This window comes from Psammomys obesus, unplaced genomic scaffold (assembly GCF_907164565.1).
Source record: "Psammomys obesus unplaced genomic scaffold, mPsaObe1.curated_primary_1811, whole genome shotgun sequence".
Taxonomy (NCBI): Eukaryota; Metazoa; Chordata; class Mammalia; order Rodentia; family Muridae; genus Psammomys; species Psammomys obesus.
This window is the reverse complement of record NW_026591086.1, coordinates 56,495,734-56,518,141: the sequence shown is the minus strand read 5'-3', so window position 1 is coordinate 56,518,141 and position 22,408 is coordinate 56,495,734. Positions and strand designations below refer to the sequence as shown.

At 48.5% G+C, this 22,408-nt stretch overlaps 1 protein-coding gene across 5 annotated transcripts in view; it reads left to right on the top strand.

Moving 5' to 3' along the window:
• Nucleotides 1-22,408, top strand: part of Dzip1 (DAZ interacting zinc finger protein 1) — a 53,321-nt gene continuing 30,913 nt past the window's right edge. For 2 of the 5 annotated variants that reach the window (XM_055609817.1, XM_055609813.1), the window contains exons 1-10: nucleotides 2-301; nucleotides 917-1,010; nucleotides 1,333-1,531; nucleotides 2,202-2,447; nucleotides 2,568-3,116; nucleotides 8,629-8,713; nucleotides 11,117-11,244; nucleotides 11,886-12,047; nucleotides 14,076-14,213; nucleotides 16,642-16,704. In XM_055609817.1, the coding sequence (XP_055465792.1) occupies nucleotides 2,445-2,447; nucleotides 2,568-3,116; nucleotides 8,629-8,713; nucleotides 11,117-11,244; nucleotides 11,886-12,047; nucleotides 14,076-14,213; nucleotides 16,642-16,704 (1,128 nt within the window). In that variant the 5' untranslated portion in view covers nucleotides 2-301; nucleotides 917-1,010; nucleotides 1,333-1,531; nucleotides 2,202-2,444. Of the gene's footprint in view, nucleotides 302-916; nucleotides 1,011-1,332; nucleotides 1,532-2,201; nucleotides 2,448-2,567; nucleotides 3,117-8,628; nucleotides 8,714-11,116; nucleotides 11,245-11,885; nucleotides 12,048-14,075; nucleotides 14,214-16,641; nucleotides 16,705-22,408 lie in introns of all 5 variants that reach the window. The other 3 variants (XM_055609816.1, XM_055609814.1, XM_055609815.1) reach the window with 3 other exon arrangements.

Here is a 22,408-nt window from a genome sequence, read left to right as displayed (position 1 = left end):
CACCAGAAGATCGTAACGGGGAGGGGGCGGGAGGGGGGTGGGGCAGCCTTAGCCACCCACGGCCTGGAGCCTGGGAGGACGAGGAGCGAGGCCAGGCTACCCGCCTCGTCACAACTTGCCCAGACGGGACACGCTTTATCTTGCACCCTGGAAGAAGGAGCCGGCCTGCCTTTCCGTGCTCGGTCGCTCCTCGGCCTCCGCGAGCCCCGCCTCTGCGCCAGCAGCAATCCCGGGATCCGGGTCCCCCGCGTCGCCCCGTGGCTTGCAGCGCCCGGCTTTCGCCCAGGAGCGCGCGGCTGGGGTGAGCCGAGGTCTAGGATGCTCCAGGCGTCCCCCGGGGATTCAGCAGCACAGAGCATCTCGCATCTCTGTTGGCGAGGCCAAGTCGGGCCTTCTTCCCTGTTTGCTAAGAGATCCGCAAAGCTGCAGAATCCGCCGCTGCCTTCAACCATCTTTTGCCTCCTAGGACCCGGCTCCTGGAGCCTTTGTCTTTTCGGGCTCCTCAGGCCTGCAGCACAGTGCGGTGTGCCCAGAACAGTAGGCTGCCCAGGGATGGGAACACAGTCTGGGATGGGAACAGGGGAACAGGAAAGTATGCCCCCTGCCTTCCTGTTCCGGCCATCTTGTGGCTGGGATTCGACCAGGGGTTAAGGATGGCTAACGGCAGATGCCCTCGGCGCCTGTGGCGACGGCCAAGGCCATACCTTGGACCCGTGCGCGTCTTTGCTGGGTGTGCAACTCAGCTAGCGGGCCTTTGGAACAGATCAAGGGTTCGTTCCTTTAACAGGCCAAAGGCAAAGAAAATAGGAGGGCTACGGGCCTGGGGTCATTCATTAGCTTAATGGAACAATAACTCAGCCGCATTTTTCAGTTCCTGTGCACTCTGAACGCTCCTTCCTTTCTGGTGCTGCCCTAGGTGCTGGAAATACAGCGGTGAGCTACACACCCCTCCTGTTCCCGCTGAACCTGCCAGCCCGGTGGATGGAGCCCAGAACCCACAAACCTGCCAGGTCGGTATCCCAGCCCCTCAGCAGATGGGGAAGCCGAGGGTCAGGGTCCAACAGATGTGTTCTAGGTCAGGCACCAGGCACACGGAAGAGTCGGCCTTTACAGTCGTTTATGTCCTGAGGGCTTCTATGCGAGGCTGCAGTAAAAGGTGTTTGTCTTCCTGCCATCCCGGGGAAGCAGGAAGTGCATGTCTTAGTTCCCGGACACTTTCGTGGATTTGTTTACATTACATGGAAAGTGCTCGAAATAGCTGGTGCGCTTTACTTCCAGATAATTACTGTGAATTGTATTTTTCTTTCTTCTGTCCACGTATTTGGTTGTTAGGAAAGAAAAAAAAATTCCTGATGGTTGGTCCAAGCAGGGCCTCCCTGGTGGATTGAGGAATGCCTGGCTTTTCCTCAGCTCCTTGATCTTGGAGGTGACCACGGGCAGCCTCCAGAGGACCCCTGCAATGAGAGGCCTGGGGTCTGCAAGTCGCTGCTAGAATTTTTTAAAGAATGCAGCGCCGACAGAAATCTGTAAGGTAAATATTGTAGGTTGGTGAAACTTCTTAGAAAGCTGGACGTGGAAGTTCCCATCTGTTTTTTTCTTCAACGTTTTGAGAAATGCCTTTGGAGTGACAAACTGTTGTTTATATCAGGCGAGTTGTATGGTTTGCATTTAACAAGATTCAAAGTCAAGCTGCCAGCGCCCAGGGAAAGAACAATCCCGTTTGAAAGTATGTTAAAAGTAAGACATTTAGAAGGGCTAAGTAACAGGTTTAGCCTTACTGTGGTGTAATATACAAAACACACCCTTAATTTTAAAAGAACAATTCCGTTAAATTTGGCAAATGTATTTATCTGTATAATTAATTCCACAATCAACATGCAGCACTCCCAGCCCAGATTTTCAAATCTCCCGCCTTTATGCCCTCAATTAACTTCTGTAGGTACACATTTCCCAAAAGTGTGGGAAAGAGTGAAAAGACGAACCTGTATTTCCAATCCCCGAACCTAACCGCAAACACGGGGAGGGAGACCTGGAAGGCTGCAGCTGGGACTGAAGACTGTGGACACGTGACCCATGCACGATTTAGGGGCCTAGCGGGCCCAGTGTTTTGAGGGTGAGGTCAGGGGAGGTGGCCGCCAAGAGATGCCCCCACAGGTGCATGAGGAGTGTGGTCCAAGAGTCTTCTCTTGTCCTTCCCGCAGGTCCCTGGGCGCATGCTGAACGCGCGTGGGCCGACACGCCCTGAGCTCCAGGTCGGGGCTGGGCGTTGCTATAGTAACGTCCTGGACGCCCAGATCTCAGGCCGCCGCCGCCGAAGCGGGCGCCTGGGCCTTCTCCAGCTCACGAGGGGTGTGGCGGCGGCGGCCCCAAAGCGGCCCAGGCCAGGTAGAAGACACTGCTCCGCCCCTCAGGCGCAAGCCTAGGCGGCCGGCTGGCTTGCAAGCATGGTAAGATGCACGAGGCCCGGGGTTCCTGTCCCGAGAAGCAGGGCAGAGACGGTCGGGTGCGCTGGGTCTCCCGGCTCCCCAGCTCTCCCGCCTCCCGCCGCGCTATCTCTTCCTCCGCAGCCCTTCCAGAAGCACGTGTACTACCCTCTGGCCAACAGCCCCGAGGGGCCCGACGCCCCTGCCGCAGGCGCGGCCCCCATGGCCTTCGTCCCCGCCAGCGCGGCCACGGGCCCCCTGCCCTTCTTCCAGTTCCGGCCGCGGCTGGAGAGCGTGGACTGGAGGCGGCTGAGCGCCATCGACGTGGACAAGGTTGCCGGCGCCGTGGACGTCCTGACGCTGCAGGAGAACATCATGAACATCACCTTCTGCAAGCTGGAGGACGAGAAGTGCCCGCACTGCCAGTCGGGGGTGGACCCCGTGCTGCTGAAGCTGATCCGCCTGGCGCAGCTCACCATCGAGTACCTGATGCACTCCCAGGACTTCCTCACGTCGCAGCTGAACCTGGTGGAGGAGAGGCTGCGCCTGAGCATCAGCGACTACGAGCAGAGCAAGCAGCTGCTCACCAAGCAGGCCGGCGAGATCAAGCTGCTTAAGGAGGAGTGTAAACGCAGGAAGAAGATGCTGTCCACGCAGCAGCTGATGATAGAGGCCAAGGCCAGCTACTTCCAGGTGGGACGCTGTGCCTTCATTTTAATTAGCAGCCGAAAGTTTTCATTACTTTCCGCAGCCGCCAAGAAACTGATAACCAAGTACCTTAATAATATTATAAGATTGTGCTGTGCAGGGCTCATGAGGTTCTCCAGATGTTGGTTGGTTATCCAGATGTTGGCCTGTTTCCTGCTTACAGTAGATGGTGTGAAGAAAACAGTTGTGTACAAGTTGCTACTGAAGTTGGCGCCCAAATGACATGGAGTATGATCCAATATGTGAGGGTCCCCCCCCTTAAAAAAATTTCAGGATGTTTTCCAAATGACAGAAAAGTGCCAAAATAGAAGCGAGAGCCTCCATGGACCCTTCCCCAGACCCCTGTTACCTGCAGTTGGCACTTTTCTGTAGCTCCTCAACCCCTGCTTAGCTCCTACAGAGGGACGCCGCACAGTGAGCTACAGACTCAAGTGTTCCATGTGTGCAGCCCCCATGGGCAAGAACACGAACATTAGCATTTAAAGAGCCAAACGCCTCTGTATTCTAAGCATAACCTGTTTATTATGAATTAGACCCTGAGCCCAGGATAAAGATTGCAATTTTGAAATCAACGTACAGGTCGAGTCTGTGTGCTTTGAAATGCTTAGGACCAGAAAAGGCTTGAAATTTGCAGTATTTGCACTCATCTCCTAAGGTATCTTGGGGCTGGGACTCAAATCTAAATATTTATATGTTCGTGTGCATGTGCGTGCGTGGGTGTGCCCAGGAGTGAGTGCAGTGCCTTGAGGGGGCCCGGGAGGTCAGCTCTCCTGGAGCTGGAGTGACGGTGGTGTGTGAGCCTCCTGACGTGGAGGCTGAGATTCTCACAGGCTTCCTCTGCAGGAGCAGTACAGGCTCTCCAGCTCAGGAGACTTGTCTGAGGCTTCAAATGCAGCCTAACTAAGGCAGCGGGGGCCCTGGAGTTAGTGGCTTTATACAGTTTTTCCGGGTTGCCTGTGTTCTGACCGAGGCCAACACATGGAGTTGGATATGGACTTTTACACTTGTGGGGAGATGGCTGTGCTTTGGAGCATCTGGATTTGGGGGTTTCAGACCAGAGAGGCCCAGTTTGTGCTTAGTTGAAGGAAAGACAAACTTTGATTAAAAAGTAGTGAACAGGTTGACAGGATTGATTTCGTTTTCCGTTTTCCACGTCGGGGATACATACTCTTTAAGTGGCTACAGGCGGTTGCTGAAGCAGCTTCAGCGCGGCAGAAGTGCATGAAAGGCAGAGAGGTGGAGCAGTTCATAGTGCAGAGGACAAGCCGCAAAGCAACACTGAAGTGTGTTTCAGCTCGGGGTCTGGCCTTGGCTAGACACCAGGAGGCACTCTCCTCAAATGATACCCGATGTCTTCACATGCTGTTTAAAGACTACAGACCTGTAAATAATGCTGTTAACTTTTCTTGTACATGGGAATCCGTTCTTCTTAGACGTTGGAAGTAAGTGTGTTGTTCTCTAGTTTGGGTAGTAATCTAGTGAAATATTAATACACTTAGCAAAAGCTGTATCTTTCTCTCAGTCACCGTAGAAATAATTGCCAGTAAAGATTTTCATATGTGTGCGATGGCTGTGGCTGAAATGGGTAACAAATAGGAAGTATGAATGCCATATAAGTATGTAAAGGTAAGGACTTATCACACCAGTGACGCCTGTCAGCTCAGCACGCAGCAGACTCTCTGAATGCCAGTGTTGACAGTGTGTGCGGGTTCATGTGGGACATTAAGGCGGAAGTGACCATCGTCTTTTCCTGCTGTCCTCTGTTAAGCGACACGCTCTTGTGACTTTCAGGGTGACAGTTTCACGGTTAGCTGCACAGGTTTAGTTATAACTGCAAGTCGTTCCATTTCTAGCTTTGCGTTCCTTTCTGGAAGTGGGATGTTCGTAGCGGCTGCCTGTTAGGATGAGGCGTTCCACAAGAGAAGACAGGTAGTGAGGGCGCAGTGGACATGCACATTCGGCCTTCCTTGTGGCTTTCTGGTGATGGTGTACGGCTTCTGTTACCTCGTGGGGAACCCTTACACCGCTTTAGGTGTAAGGCTGCGGTGCAGGATGGCCCAGGGTGACTACAGCCGTGAATAGAGAGCAGATAGCAAAAGTGTTGAAACTCCAGGTTACATTTGGGCAGTGAAATAATTTAGAGGAAGAGACTTGATTTTGTTCAGTCATCTGACTTTAGGATGCAGTCACAAATTTTAATTAACTGAAGTTAATTGATTACTGCCAGAACAATAATCCAGCCCAGGGCTTTGTCCTGTGTGTAGTAGCCCTCTAGTGGAACACTGGCAAACTACACCACAGAAGAAAACCTCTGCCAGTAAACTACTGAGCTAGCTGAGGATCCCAGAAGCCTGTTCACTCTCCAAGCTGGAGCTGACCAGCTTGATCTCTGTGTGTGTCTTACGCTGGCAGCCATGGCTGCTGCGACTTCATGAGTGCACTGGCTTGGTTATGTCCAGAAGATGTTGTCTCTAAGGAATCTTTGTGATGTGTGGTCTTACAAGCTTCCTGCTTTCCCTTCCGTGATGGTTCCTGACTTGTTGGTTACCCCTATAACATTCATGCCACTTTTGGCGCTAATTTTCCCAGGGTGATTGTTATGTGAATTGCAGGTTTTACAGCATGGTAAGACTGTTGATGTCTCTTCTCCCTCAGCAGCCCTCGTAGCCTCTTACGGGACCATGGAAGCTAGCCAGCAGGGAAGAAACGTCCAGATTAGTACCAGCTTGATTTACTCCTGTCCTGGGGTTGGAGCTTCAGACAGCTGTGAGCTACAGTGTGGTGGTTGGGCATCAAACCTGGGTCCTTAAGAGCAGCCAGTGCTCTGAACCACTGAGCCTCCGTTCCAGCATATGCACGTATACACTCACACATGTGCACGTACTAATTTTTTTTAATTGGAGATGTCTTTTAATGGCCAAGCACACACAACACACACACACACACACACACACACACACACACACACACACATACTTAAATATTTTTTAGTTGGAGATTTTTTACAACAGTCAAGCACACACACAGGAACACACATTTAATTATATTTTAATTGGAAAAGATGTGTTTTAATGGCCAGGCACTCCTCGTGGCCCTCCCTTGCCCTGCCAGGAGATTGTGATGCCTAGGGGATTCTGATTCCAGAGGTGTGGAGTGGGGTTAGGGAACAGCCACACATTTCTGATGATGGTGTTTTGGGAGGTCAACAGAATCAGATTCTGCAGGGAACCGTGAGTTAAGCGAGTCTCTGTCCTCAGGCTTCAAAAGGAGACTTGGCTCCAGCTGGACAGAGATATAATCAATCTTTCTCTCTCTCTCTCTCTCTTTTCACCACCCTTCCCTTCTCTCTTTCTCTCACACCTTCAGTCTAAGATCATTTGTTGAGGGCCTATGTGTACTTTGAGACTATAAGAAATTTCTCAACTTAGAGCGATGCTGTCAGGCTTAGAAGGACAGAAAACAGGTGGGAATCATTTAGTTAGTGGTGGACACATTCCATCCTGTGGCTCCCTAGAGGTCATGCTACAGAATCCAGTTACCTGCTTCTGCTCCCACAGAGAAGATGAAGAAGGAAGCTCCCTAGGGAGAGTGGCTTCAAGCCCGTCTCTACTCCTGTGTCAACTGCTAGACCTTAACAAATCGCTCAACTCTCACGAACATTGCCTCTGCTGTGTGGTGTGGGAATGGCCACTCTACCTACGTCATAGCCGCTCAAGGGCTTTGTGTGGTCATGTTTAACGTGTTGTTAGTTCTTTCACCCAGAACCTGAGAGTGAGGTGCAGAAAGCCCTGTGGTACTCAAACACCAGAGCTGAGTTACTGCAGTCACATGACTGCCAGCATTTTAACTTCACTTCTCCAGACAGATTTCAGAGGCACCAGACTCTTTGCAAAGAGGTTGAGCAAGTCATGTGATCCAGCTCACCTTCAGAAAATTGATCTCATTTCTCTGTCACTTCTCTTTGTCCCCATTCCCTTTTGCCTCAAGAAATGACGGGAGGTATGTAGTGTGAATAAAACACATGAGGATGTCCACTTGAGTAGGAGCGTGACACGGGCTGTGTGCAGTCAAAATGTGCAAAGGGTTACAGTGACAATGCATATTGTCTTTTTCCTCAGTAATTTACTATATAAAATTTATAATATATAGGGAAGTCAAAACAGCTATGCTGAATATCCACACATGAAAGGTTTCAAAAGGGAAAGCTAATAGGCATGAACAATGGAGTAATTAATGGTAAGTGTGGAGAGAGAACATAGACCAGTGTAGCTAACACGCACAACCACTCGCTAAGATGAGATGTGTGCTAGTGTTTTGCTCTATTTCCATCCTCTGTTTGGGGAAAGTTTTTTTTTTAATTTAAATTTATTTTTTATGATGTATTCACTTTGCATCCCGATTGTAGCCCACTCCCTTGTCTCCTTCCAGTCCCACCTTCCCTCCTTCCTCCTGTCCTCATCCCCTAGTCCTTAGGAAGAGTGGGAACACTTCTTCCCTACCACCTGACCCCCACCTATCAAGTCTAATCAGGACTTCCCCCCAAGGGGGAAGTGATCAAAGAACAGACAACTGAGTCCACATCATAGGCAGCCTCTGCTCCCCTTACTAGGTAACCCATATGGAGACTGAGCTGCCATGGGCTACATCTGTGCAGAGGTTCTAGGTTATCTCCATGCATGGTCCTTGGTTGGAGTATCAGTCACAGAAAATACCCCTGGGCCCAGATTTCTTGGTTCTGTTACTCTCCTTGAGGAGCTCCTGTCCCCTCCAGGTCTTACTATCTCCCCCTTCTTTCATAAGATTCCCTGCACTCTGCCCAAAGTTTGGCTAAGAGTCTCAGCATCTGCTTCGATGCTGGGTAGAGTCTTTCACAGGTGGATCTCTGTGAGTTCAAGGCCAGCCTGGTCTAGAGAACAAGTTCCAGGACAGCCAGGGATACACAAGAGAAAGCCTATCTTGAAAAAATGAAAGTTTTTTTTTGTTTTGTTTTGTTTTGTTTTTATGAATGCATATATTCATATTCAGAATGTTTTTAGTTTTAAAGCATTTCTCTCTCTCACAAACACAAGTTAGCTACTTAGGTCTGCCATAACAAATACCATCAATTAGATGACTTAAGTAATGGACATTTCTCAGATACTTAGAAGCTGGAAATCCTATGTCAGGGTACCAGCAGAGCTGGTTTCTGGAGTTTCTCTTCCTGCCTTAAACAAATTGGTGGTAAAAGATAGAAACCCCTTGTAGGAGAAATATGACTAGGGCTTTCAGAAATTGCCAGAAGGACCGTTTCAACTGTCAAAAGATCTTTCATTGACTGACTTTAGCTGGGGAAGGCCATTCTTACCTTTCGTTTGCCCTTTGAGTCAGTATCACTAGCCAACATCCTGTGTCTTTTAGGAAGAAAGCCGTGAAAAGGCTGTGCCTCTGATCCCTTGTTTTACCTGCAAGGAGATGGGGAGAGTCACAGTAACACTTGAATTTGTTGTTCTCCTTTTAGTGCCATTTTTGCGACAAGGCCTTTATGAACCAAGCCTTCCTCCAGAGCCACATCCAACGGCGCCACGCCCCCGAGTCTCACCTTGGTAAGGCATGAGCTCTGAGTCAGAGCTCTTTCCTTCTTCTCCCTCTCTCCTTTTTCGAGAGACGTGGTCCAGTGTACTCATTGGTGCTTTCGAAGAAAGGTCTCACAGGCTGTGAGTATGCTGAGTGAATGAACGCTGAGCCCTTGAGGTTCGAGTTCAGGGTGCCCTAGCTGCTGGACACAGCTGTCAATGAGTCTTGCCTTCTAACGGAGGGCTAACGCGACACTTAAACCAGTAGTGTTTTTCACGTGCCAGATGCAAAGACAGTAGCAAAGGCTGTGAAAGACAAAAACAGGACAGAGGGAGAATCATCTCAGGTGGCCTTCGAAGGCCTCTCTGAGGGAGCCATTTCCAGCCAGAGTGAAGTCCTGTGAAGAAGCCACAGTCTGATGAGAGGGAGGGGCTAGTAGTCCAGGTACCTGGGCTGCTAGTGTGAGGCCCAGGAGGCGAGGCTGTGCCTTGTGTTTGAGGAACAGAAAGGAGGCAGGGTGTGAGCAGTGGTGTGTGGGAAAGCTGAAGGCCTGGGGGACAGATCTCAAGAGACCACGACAGCCCTGGCTTGTGGGCAGTACATGAATACAGTGGGAAGCCATGGGATGAGTTTTTCTGTGGAGGAGAACGATGGTGTCATTTGTCCCCTAAGGAAAGCATCTGGCTGCTGAGGGATACAGGAGCAACAGTGGAAGCTGGTAGAATGAGGAGATGCGTAGAAGTCCAAGTGAGACGAGAGAAGCCAAGACCGGGCTGGCTGCAGGGCAGAGGGGCATCAAAAGAACACGTGCCGCACACAGAGCCCGAGAGCTCTGACTTGGGGTAGAGGAGACAGGAGAGCTTGTGTTGGCCAGGCACATGTTGACATCACACATACAAGAGAAGGCGAGTCATGTGCTGGTATTTGCAAATGGAGGCTCAGGGTACACAGAGGAATCTGGGAACTGGAGACCTTGGGCTGGCTGATGTCACCCAGGCCGAGGCCCGAAGACGCAGGGACAATGGTGGCGGGTGGAGAGTAACAATAGGGGGACCTAGAGAGCTGCCTTGCACAGCGAGAGGGAGTGTCCCGAAAAGACGGCCGTGGTCAAGCGTGTCAGCTACTCAGAGGCAAAGACTGGGACGCAGAAGGGAGTTTACCGTGGCCGCACAGTTGTCGGCTCGAGGACAGGATAGTTTGAGTGAGTGGAGTTAGCAGTCAGTGAGGAAATCGTCAACGGGCACAGCTATGTATGTCAGCAGTGTGTGCTGGGAAGGAGAGCAGACCTGACAGGTCATCTCCACTGAAGCGTGGAGACGAGAGCAAGTTGCCTTCTGTGGAGTAGATCTGTCTGGGTGCAGATGGAAAGTAACCAGAAAGGAGGGGTAGGAGTGGACCCAGAACCAGTCAGTCTTCCCACTGTCTGAATGTTCTCAGAATGCAGTCTCCGCCTCCTCGAGCAGGCCAGGCTTTGTGCCACTGCAGCCTGCAGACGTGTTTTTAGTCGTTACACTGGTTTCCTTCCTTTGGGACCAGTCTGTTTCTATTCCTGCCTGTTACACTTTGTAGCAGAAGCAGAACAGGTAGCAGAAAATGCCAGTATAAGCTATGGACCACTGATACAAGTAAGCAAATCCTGGGAACGTGGAAATGTGGGACTATGTGCAATTGACCTACCATTCTCCAGTGTGAAACTGACCTCTGTCTCTCTGTTTCAGTTTCTTATTCTATCTCATACTCGTGTCAGAGAGCATTTCGGACTCTGAAATGAGTATTGTCTCTTCAGGTCATCTTTGAGATTCTGACTTTCTGCTTTGGTTTCCATACCTTTCATGTCCGCACTCACAGCCCATGTGTACCCATTCAGTCATGTGTACATCCTCATGTAAGTACACGCACAGAAGTATCCCTCCCTTCACCTGTTGCTTCCTTTGACAGCCTCTCAGTTCTTCGCTTTTGCCCGAGGGATGGCTGACAGATGGCTGCCCCAGCTTGCGCCTTGAATCCCCAGGCCCCTCTGTGTTCACCGATAGGGACCTGGGGACGTTGGGTGGGAGCGAAAACAGTGCTGATGGTGGGACTTCAGCCTTTCAGTATTATGGGACTTGTGGGTGAAGCCTTTGCTTCTCCGCTTTGAGACAGACATCTCTGAAAAGGTCCAGAGTACCCGTGGGGCAGAGCCACCAGGATTGCTCCCTGCACAAGGTTGTCACAGATTATCCAAGGTTTGGGTAATCAACCTCAGTACTGTGAGTGGCTGAAAGAAGCCACAAAGGGCTCCAGACCAACACTAAAGAACCAGACTGGGCTCGTGGCGTCAATTAAGTAGTAGTGTCCCGAGTGAGAGCATTTTCCTTGTTGTACAGCTGTGCCCTGTGAGTTTTCAGGTTAATTTATAAGAAATGGCATCCTAATGAGGTTTTCTCTTGCAGCAGAGTGTAACACAAAGGCCCAGACGGACAGGCTGCAGAAGGAAATGGACATGTTGAAGGAACAGCTGCAGCTCACCCGGTCACAGCTGGAGTCTGCCCAGCACTCTCACGCAGTCCGGTTCTCTAAGGTGGGCCACAGTGCTCTTTCCTGTGCCTTAAAAGGTGCAGGTGTCTGGGGATTCTGGCTTTGGCATGCAGGCATTCGTGCATGTGGCCTGGGCCGGAGGCCTCAGTCCTCTGAGACAGGATCTCACTGAATCTGGACAAGGCTGCAGGGGCTATAGTCATGTGCGGGGCTATCTTGGCTGTATACGTGGGTGTTAGGGATTTGAACTCAGGTCTTCACGTTTATGCAACAAGCACCGTTGACCACTGAGCCATATCTCCAATCTCCAAATGTGGGGTTTGTTTGTGTGATTTTTTTAATTGGTGTTTATTTATATGTATGTGAGCGTGTCCTGTGCATATGTGAGTCAGGACAACTGTGCGAGTCAGGCTTTTCCTTTCACTGTGTTAGCCCTGCCAGCAAATTCAAGTTGTCAGGCATGGTGCCAAGTACCTTGACGCACCGAGCCATCTTGCCTGTTCTCCAGCCATGTATCAACTTGGGAGGATCATTGCGTTAGGCCTGCGGGCTTAGAAAGTGTTATTTCAGGTGTAATTCAAAGAAGACATACTAACAGATTTGGGGTGAAGCTATGGTTTGTTTTAGAATTTGCATTTCTGTTTCACCCAGAGCCTTTAATGACACCTATTAAAATAATTTCAGGAATATGAAATGCAGAAAACAAAAGAAGAAGACTTTTTGAAGCTATTTGAAAGATGGAAGGAGGAAGAAAAGGAGAAGTTACTAGATGAAATGGAAAAGGTCAAGGAGATGTTTATGAAGGAATTTAAGGAATTAACTACAAAGAACTCCGCATTAGAATACGTAAGTACGTAGCCTAGAATTTCCCAAAGGGCTTCGTGCTTCAACATGCGCTGTTGGCATGGCATTGTGGCCAGAGGGTTAGGTCTTTGCCATGCCCAGCACGCATGGCCCTCTCCTGGCTAGGTTTGCCTGGCCAGGTTTAAATAGACTTAAACCACAGACCCCTCTGCAAATTCTAGAACGTTCCAAGGAGTAGATAGAAAGGCTGATCAGATCACCAAGGCAGGAGAGGGAGGAAGAATCCAAGCCTAGCCCTCTCGGTAGGCACCAGTTTTTCAAACGCTACCTTATTTGGGGGCTCCTTAAAGCTTCTCCCCTCCAGCTCCCCAACCCCAGGTAGGGGATAAAGAAGGCTGTCAGGGAAAGAGGATGTAGCCCTCTTTACTTCTTCCTGCTGGGTAGGGTCGTAGGAGTCTTTTGGGGGGCAGTACCAATAGCCATCATCAGGAAATCCAGATGTCCAGGTAACCAGAAAGCACAGCAAGCAGGCCTCCTCTGCCTCTTCCAAGCCACTGTGCCTCTGGGCTGTCATATTTATACCCTCAAAGTCCTCAGAATTCAACTAATTCCAGCTGACAAAGACCACACCCTGCATGAGACTCTTAACAGGCATGGACAAACTAAGATCCCCCACTTGGGATTAGAACAAAAACATGTTTACATATCACAAACCAGAAGGTCCACACAGCTCTCCCAATTCCATACTTGTCCTTTGAGGAAGACTGGGTCTGCAAAGGAAACTGGATGTGGCAAGTGGGCCCTGTGCCTGTGTGGGAACAGCCGTGGTCCGTGGATGCGTGTGATAGAGGATTCACTTACCAGGGCTGGAACCTGGTCCTCAGCCCCTTCGGTCCTGTTGACCTGACAACTCCTCCAGGGGAGAAGGAGGAGGGAACTGAGGCAATCCTCAGGCTCCCTCTAGGGGCTGACATGTTTTTTCAAAAAACAAAACAACAAAAAAATACACTTCGCTTTCTTTTGTCTGTGGTAGCTTTTCAGTCTTGTTATTGTAGAGAAGTGTGGATTATGTGTATTGGAAGCCTTGCTGATGAGGTTTGTCTGACTAGTTTGAGTGTATCCTGATTTAGTCAGTTTATGTGGGGAGGATCCGGGAGAAATTGTGTCACTTCCTCACACCGTACTCAGTGCACACGTGGTCCTCATGATCTGTGGCTTTCACGTTGGCCTTAGCACCTGGGAGCTGCCTTGGTGGAAGCAGGCTTCTCTACTGAAAAGCTCCTCCTCCTGCTTCGAGTGGTTGCTGGGAGCATACGATGAAGTAGGCTCCCACCCTTCTGTTTTCTAACTTCAGTGCCTGTTGTGAGATTTCTTCCCCATGGTTACCTTTGGGAAATTAAGACATTTACAGCCCTAATGGATTTCTTTGTATGGCTCCTGGACAGTGTCATCCTTCCATTACAGTATCTCCTCGGAACTGCCATCGGCATGGTGATGCCCCAGTAATCCAGCACTCTGGAGGCTGAGGCAGGGTCAGCAAAAGTTCAAGTTCAGCTTGGGCAGCTTAGCAAGATCTGCCTCAAAAAATAAACAGAAAGAGACAGACGTACCCAGTTCTTCCCACAGATGTTATGTTCCTATTAAAAATTTAAAGACCCATTGTCAAAGGCCAAAAGTTCATCGGTGCCAGAGAGATGGTTCCTCGAGTAAAGCGCTTGTCGTGAGAGCCTGCTCAAATCCCCTTTCAGTCCCTGAAGTCCACATGAAGAAGCAGGAGAAAGCGGACTGCACTTGGCCTCTGACAGTCACGTGTATGCTGTGGTACGCCTTAGCCCGGCAATAGATGATTTTTACAGCATCAGTTTTCATTTCCTTTTCCTGTATTCATTCTGGTGGAACTATCAAAGATCAGAGAGTGGTAAAAACAAAGAGTGGAGCCGAGGGAAGATAGGAGGGAGCAGACAAGGAGTGTTTGGAGGACAGTAGAAGTTGACCGTGCTCCCCTGCCTGTTCACTTTTCAGTTAAATAAGTGCCTGACGTCTTTACTGCTGATTGTTTTTCACTTGTAGCAATTGTTAGAAATACAGAAGTCCAATGTCCAGGTCAAGTCCAACATAGGCACCTTAAGAGATGTTAATGATGTTAAAGAAGGCCGGCTTCCATGTCCCCAAGATTTCCAAAACATGCTGCAGCTCCTTGACAGCCAGGTAGGACATGGTGCTGGCCACGGCCACAGCCACGGCATGTAGTGCTCGCTTAGCTGTTTTGTGTGCACCTGCATGAGCTTACGTGTGACACATTCAGGGCCCATTCCCAGGGAACTGCAGCCACAGGTGGGTTTGAGCCGAGACGTGGATACTGACCCCAGGTTCTCTGAAAGAGCGCCAAGCTCTCTTGACCACCGAGTCTACATCGCCTTGGGTTTTGCTCTTAACGAGGTCATTCACAGCAAACGTGTTTCTTTACGTATTGACATATGGCTGTGAAACAAAATCGTAGTTAAAAGTGTTTCTGTTTTCACCAATAGGATGTCAGTCTGAACTAGTTAGTGTCCCTAATCAATTCACATTATTATTTAATATTTTCCCTATGTCAGATGTAGATCTCACTTTTAAAGATGCATATTGAGGGCTGGAGAGATGGCTCAGAGGTTAGGAGCACTGCCTGTTCTTCCTAAAGATCGTAAGTTCAATTCCCAGCAACCACACGGTGGCTCACAACCATCTCTAGTGAGATCTGGTGCCGTCTTCTGGCATGCAGCTGTACATGCAGACAGAACACTGTGTAAATAACAAATAAATCTTTTTAAAGAATGCATATTGAAGCATTAAACTTATATTTAGTTTATATAAAATACATTGGCACACTGATCTTTTCTATGTTTTCTTTCCATTTGGAAATCAGACTCTCTAATCACTCTGTAAAAGTTATTTTATCAATGTGCTTTAGGAAAAGCAATAAAAATCAAAAAGGCTACATGCAGGTCAGTGGTGCAGCCTCTGAGGACTATAACCCTGAATCCAAGCATCCTACTATTTAAAGGCCTTTGAGTTGGCCAGAGTGGCTCACGGGGTGAAGGCCTTTGCCCCCAAGCTTGGTGATCTGCGTTCAGCCCCCTCCCCCCCCCCCCCCCCCCGTGGTCCCGTGGTAGAAGGCATGAACCAACTCCCCACAGGCCATCTTCTGAGCTCCACATGCGTGTAGGGCAATGCTTGACATGTACACACACAGATGCATGTACGTGCATAGTAAACAAATGTGATGAAATGTTAATAAAAACAAACCCGTGAAGCTTTCGTGTGGTAAGGGCATTTTGCGGCATGGCCGCTGTTCCTGTTTGAGTGCTACACCCTGCCTGGCTGTCTTAAATGCACCCCCTCCATTCCAGCTTGGCTGCGTACATTGTCCTGTCTAACTCTCTGTCCCCTCTAACTCCCAGACTTCTTAGCTAGCAGCCAAGCCTTGTTTCCCACCAGACTTCACAGTGATGACATTCCCTGTGCCCAGTGTCCACCCTCTAGCATGGCTCCTTGTTCCCTACCAAGGCCCTGCTGCTTTCTTTGCTGACAGAGGCCTCTCTGTTTTCAGGATCAGCCTCTTCCTCATTCCCCAGTGTTGCTGGAGCAGCATCTCCACAAGGTTTTCCGAGAAGGGCCTACTTACACACGTTCAATAGGAATTCTCTCATCGTTGTGTCCACCCATTACCTGGACAGTGCTTTTTTCAATCCTCTTCCAAGCTGTGGTGGCTCAGCCAGGTGACTGGCATGAGTAGAAAACTGGAAGTTATCTCATAGTGTTGACACTTACTTCCCAAAGACTGAGGTGTCTCCCATTGACTAAATTTTCTGGTTAGAACCCATGGGCCCAGAAACCTTAGTTTTTTAACCCATTAGGTTCTCACACTAGCACCTGTTTTGTTTTGTTTTCAAGTAATATTTTATTGGCACACAGCCACACAAATTCACTTAAATTGTAGATGTGGCTATTCTCCCCTGTGCCGGTTAGTTTCGTGTCAACTTGACACAAACTACAGTCACAGGAGGGAGCCTCAACTGAGAAAATGCCTCCATGAGGTTCAGCTACAGGCGAGCACAGAGGATATTTTCTTAGTTAGTGGTTGATGTGGAAGGGCCCAGGCCATTGTGGTTGGGGCTGTCCCTGAGCTGGTAGTCCTGGGTTTTATACAAAAGCAGGCTGAACAAGCCATGCAGCAAGTCAGGAAGCAGCATCCCCCATGGCCTTGGTATCCTCCCTTGCTTGAGTTCCTCTTCTCCTTTGATAGTGGACTGTGATGGATTGGATGGAGAAGCCAAGTAGACCCTTTCCCCCCCAGCTTGTGTTGGTCATGGTAGTTCATCACAGCAACAGTAACCCTAACTAGGCCATCCCCACACCCACAGTTGGGACAGACTCCCCTGACCCCACTCTGTAATAGAAATGTCTGTTGATCCCAACCTTACAGTAAAAGCACAGACAAATGGGTTTAAACATAACAGCCATATATATACTCTAAAAATGCCAGCTAAACTGTTACTGGGTTGTTGGGTTTCATGCATGCCCAATGCAAAAGCAAGCTCCAGTGTGGAGTGTGTTTCTGTGTTACAGACTTATCGCTTGTTTTGCTCTCCCCCAGGCAAGCAAGTGGTCAGATCGATTTCAAGTTCTCAACGAGGAACACAGCAAGGAGAAGGGACAGGTAAGAGCGAGAATTTAGGGACCCTGTCTAGTCAGTCGGCCCTGCCCCTTTCTCACCAGGGCTGAGGATGGATCCAGGGCCTCACGTGTGCGCAGGCGAGTGCTCTGTTACTAAGCTACACACATACACCCAAATTGGTCGGTTTGGAAAAGAATTTCTAATTTCTCAATAATAAAAGTAGCATTTTCCTACTTAACATTTCTGGAGCAATGTGTAACAAAACTATTAGAATTAACACCAAAATTAAGCACTGCTGCTTTCAAGTTTCTCTTCGCTTTCCTTTCATCTTACAGATGTTAAATTTCTTTCTAAAACGCTTTGTCCTTTGAGAGTTTTGCACATGCGCACAGTGCATTTTGAGCTTACCCATTCCTAACTCTGCACCTCCATCTCATTCTGCACTCGGACCTTACCAGTATGTGCCCTCCGCCCCCCAACCTCATGTCTCCCCTAGAATCTGTTTAAAAATTACCCACTGGCTCCCGTCAGTGCTGCTCATGTCCACACGGCTGCAGAGCGCTCACAGGGCATGAGCAGCCCACCAGGGCCACACCGTGAAGAGAAATGACTGTCCACCACTGCCAGTAGCTCCTCCACCACAGGTGGGCTTCCATGAGCTCCCCTCCATGCCGCCTTGTTGCCTGGCTTCCTCTTGAGTAGGCAGCCAGAGCCGCTGAGTTCCTGAGTGCAGCGACGCTGAGCCTGCTCCCTTTTCTACGTCCAAACTCAGAGGAACACAACTTCCTCCTCTTTATGTTTCTTGCGCATGCTTCCTCACCCTCTAAAACTGCCTTTCACCACGTGACTGCTTGCAAATAGCATAGTTTTCTCTTTACTCTTTTTCCACATTTTTCCTCCAGGCTGCTGCCAAAATTTACAGCTTGCCTGGCTGGGTTTGGTTTTGTGTTTTTGTTGTTGCTGTTGTTTTGTTTTGTTTTTTTCTCTTAAACTCTAGTAAAAGTGTCCTCAAGCTTTCTTCCAAGTATATTTTTAAAATTATTTTATTAAAGAAGACTAAACCCAAAAAGGAGGCCAATTTCCTGGGTAAAATATCACACCTAACTTAATGTAGCAGTCTTCACCCGGCCCCTATCTTTGGCTCTTATAGTGTATTTACCCTCCTTCCATGATGTCCCCTGAGCCTATATATGTGTATGTATACACATATACAGATATATTACATAATGAGAGAGAGAGAGAGTTAAGTATTTGTGGTTTCATGGGAGTTTTGAAAGAAAACATATCCTACACTGATCAAAGGTACTGCCTCATTTGTGTGTGTGTGTGAGAGAGAGAGAGAGAGAGAGAGAAATGTCCTATTTAGGGCTGATCATTCCACAATTAATTTTTTCTCTGTATGTTGATCAGTTATGAACCTTTGTATTAATCACTGTCCATTGCAAATAGAAGCCTCTCTAGTGAGGGTCGAGAGCTGTGTTAATCCAGAGGTATAATGAAGGTATTAGGGATGTTTGATGCTGTGCCCGTTAACAAAGTAACAGTGGTCAGTTTCCTCTAGGGCCTGTGAACTCCCCAACCACATTTTCTCGGTCTGGCTTATAGTACCAGACATAAGTTCCCTCCTGCGGAGCAGGCCTTGACTCCGATCATAGAGTGGTTGGCCACCCCATAATATCCATGCCGCTGTTGCACCGCTGTGCGTGTCTAAGTGTTACACTTCTAGAAGTACAAACCCCATATACAGATGTCTTTACAAAACTTCCATTTGCACTTCCTTTATAATAAATCCTTTATGCTTAAAAATCCTTCAGTATCATTATTGGCCACACAATCTTATTTAGTTGTATATGTTCATCATTTCTATTATTGAATTTGTATATTTGATTTTTTTTCACATTTCTGAGCTAGAACCTAAGTAAAAGGTTGTTAACATTAAGAGCCTAATTTTATTATAAAATTGTATTATAAAAGCAAATTTTATTATAAAAGTGACGTCTTAATTCCTGTTTACACTGTTTGTCAGAAAATTCATTTTTAATGTTTTCACTGGACAAAAAAAATATTAAGACAAGACATCTTGGGTTTTTTTTTTAAACAATATTATCTTTTGTACGCTCTATATTCTAATAGATTTTTTTTTGAGACAGGGTGTCTCTGTTTAACCCTGGCTGTCCTGGAACTCGTTGTAGACCAGGCTATCCTCAGGCTCAGAGATGCACTTGTCTCTCCCTCCTAAGTGCTGGGATTAAAGGTGTGTAACACCACTGCCTGGCCTAATAGATATTTTCTATGTAGAACACACACATTACCTGAAATAACCTTCTTTCATATAGTTAGTATTAAGTACACCAAGTGCTTTTTTCATACAGTACTAAGCAGAGTATCATATACATACATGTATATGTAATCTTTGGTTTTCACAGAGGGATTAATGTAGTAAATATGCACTATGGTATATATAATATGTATGTATAGATATAATTCTATAATTTTATACTATATACCTATGTAATATAATAATTAAACATGTATTTATAAATCATATACTATACATTTATACAGTTTATATATTATATATAATGTATATATTTGCTCTATATGTATGTAGTGTGTGTGTATGTTTGTGGGTGCACTAGGAAAACAAAAGGGAGTTAAGAATCATGGTTTTCCCTGTGTTGCATGCGTAGTTTCATGTGTAAATGTAAGTAATTCATGTTTGTAGTCACACTAGTCTATAAGCACCACGAACTGCGACCCCGTTTAAATTGTCATTGAGTAATTTTATGCACTGCGCTCTCCAGGACCGAGAACAGAGAGAGAGAGCAATCCGTGTCCTAGGGAGCTGACAGTAGAGCAGGGGAAGTCAGGACCCTGGGGTTGGGAAGGAGAGCAGGGCTTGCTCACGTGGTGGGCGCAGCTTGCTTGGGTGGTGGCTACCCTGGGATCATGCTGATGTTTGCTGTCAGACACCAGCTTCCGGATTCTGGGTTAGGTACCCTGGCAGCACCTTGGAGTTATGTCTGTAACGGCCTAAATTAAAATTCTTGGGTTTGTCACAGTTGTAGTTCATGGTACCCTAGTCCATCCAAATAAACATTTATCCCGTGCCTCTCCCTTAACCCCTGTCAGCATCTCTGATGTCAACTGTGTCTCATCCCTATCCCGTGCCCTCTGTCCCCCGTGCCCTTATCCACACGTTATTCTCCTCCCAGCGCCAGGTCTAGGATCAGCTCTCGTCTTCACCCACTGACCACAGTGTGGATAAAATAATGTGCCGACTGCATTACCCTAGTCCTTTTTCCTCCTGAGCTTGCTCTTTTTAGCTACAATAGCCTTCAGGTAACTTCTAGAATATTCTGATCTTAAAAAAAAAAGTGTGACTGTGTGTGTGTGTGTGTGTGTGTGTGTGTGTGTGTGTGAGAACATGCATGTTCACGTGTGTGGGGGCATGTGTGTGATCATATGTGCACTGTATGTGTACGCACGTGTTGATAATGAGTATATCTTCCCCGGTTTACTTACTGAGGCAGGATGGCTTGCTGGACCTGGAACTGGACAATTTGGTGAGTTAGTTTAGGCAGCTGTTTGCCCCGACTCTGTCACCAACCCCGAGGCTGGGCTGTGCGCAGTATGCGCAGACTCCTGCCCAGCAGGCTGTGCTGCGCCTCTGTTTGCTCGTCCAGCTGTTTAGCAGCTGTTTAGTGTCTTGAGTACACCCAGCAGAGAGGAGAATTCAGTCGACTGCAGCCGTCTCTGCTGAGACCTATTAATCATTCCACATGATTGGCGCCCCTTGTCCCGCCGCGCACATACTGTGCTTCTTTGTTTAGGGGCGGCTGCCGTGCCAACCTGTTAGTGCTCTACCTGGGATCTTGGCAGTCTTTTTTCTTTTTCAAATAACATTGGTAGGAGTTCAAAGGGAGTCACACATAAACCGTGATGCGACCTTCTGACCCAGCCTGAGAGCCTGGGAGGTGCGTGATGGTCACAGAGAAGGCTGGTGTTCTGAGCAAGGCCAATGAGGGCAGCGGAGAGCTTGAAATGGCAGCTCTCTGTCTCTCTCTCTCTCTCTCTGTCAGTCTCGAAGTGTAGATCAGGCTGGCTTTGAATTCAGAGAGATCTGCCTTCCTCTTCCTCACAAGTGCTGGGACTAAACCCTTTACTACCATGTTTCCTGGTCCTTGGCACTGTTTCTTGGGAAATTCTTAGGCTCTACCAGGCTCTGAGGGGTTCTTCTCTGGCTTCCCACGTGCTTCAGCACAGTGCTTCTCTGTCACTCGTGGGGACGTGGAGAATGTTACAGGCAAGACCGAGCCATGAGGTGAGCCTTTACCCTGGAGCCAGATGTGTACGTTCAGGGCTCTGCTACTCCAGAAGTTGAGTCATTCATTTTTCCTCTTGAGACGCGAGTTTACACATTGCTCTGTGAGTCCAGAATGCACCATTGGGAGAAATAAGATCAGTAGTACATAGCATCACGGTAACTGCTGACACACACACACACACACACACACGCTGAAGAACCGGCCCAGTGGTCAAAAGCACATACTGTTCTGTCAAAGGACCCAAGTTCAGTTCCCAGCTTCCGTGTCAGGCAGCTTACAACTGCCTGTTCCCAGTTGCAGACACCTCTGGCCTCCTTAGCTGCCTACACACATGTGCACATACCCACATAGGCAAACAAGCGAGCACAGTAGAAGAATGCCTGTGTAGACACTCATTCCTCCCATCAGGCAAAGCTGTCTCCCTTGGCGTGAGCGGTCCACCGTCTCTCCACAGCAGTGTCAGATGCACACACTATCCTGAGCGCCACTTCCCAGGCCGGCCTTTGTTTTGGTTTCCTTTGCCCCTCTGCTTTGGCAACTACTGATACTGCTTTAACGGCCATTCCTTGCATTATCAGAAGCATATTCTTCTCGAGTTCTTCTTGTCCGGTATCTGATCTCCCTTGGCATTAAGTTGCTGTGTGACCTTACGGGTCGCTGTGATGCAGTGCCTGGGAGTTTAAGGAAGGGCTGTCGTCGGTTCACAGGTTGAGGGTACAGTCCTCCAGGTGGGGAAGTCATGGAGGCGGGAGCTTCAGGCAGCCAGTTACAGTACACCATACAGTCAAGAAACAAAGAAATGAATGCCACCGCTCAGTCCCCCACCTGCCGTGGAATGGAGCCACCCAGCTTCCAGGTGGGGCTTTCCACCTCAGTGCGCCTCATTTGGAAAGTTCTTCACAGACAAGCTTACGAGTGTGTTTCTAGGGTGATTTGAAATCCCGTGAAGTTGACAGGATTGATTACCCATCACATGGGCTGAGGAGTTGGCTCATCAGTTAAAGAGCTTGTCACATAAACAAGAGGACAGGAGTTCAGACAGCTGAACCTGTGTGAAAGCTTAGTGGATGCCCAGGTCACCTTGACTTCAGCCTGGGAAGGCAGAGCTCCCCGTGTGAGCCGGCCGGCGAGGTCAGCCATATCAGCCAGTGCAGGGTTGGACTGGGAGACTCTGGAGAATGGAAGGAGTGATGGCGGAAGACTTCCACTATCAGCCTCGAACCCCACGTGCACATGGGCACACATGCCTTCACACTCAAATAACGGCACACACGTGCACACACCCCCAGACCACGTGCACATACAGGCAAAAGGAAGAGGAGATTGATCTTCAGTCTCTAAAGATCCTATGGGTGTTTTACCTCCCTTCCCATTCATTCCTCCTCCCTTCCCTTCCATTCCTCCTCCCTTCCCATCCA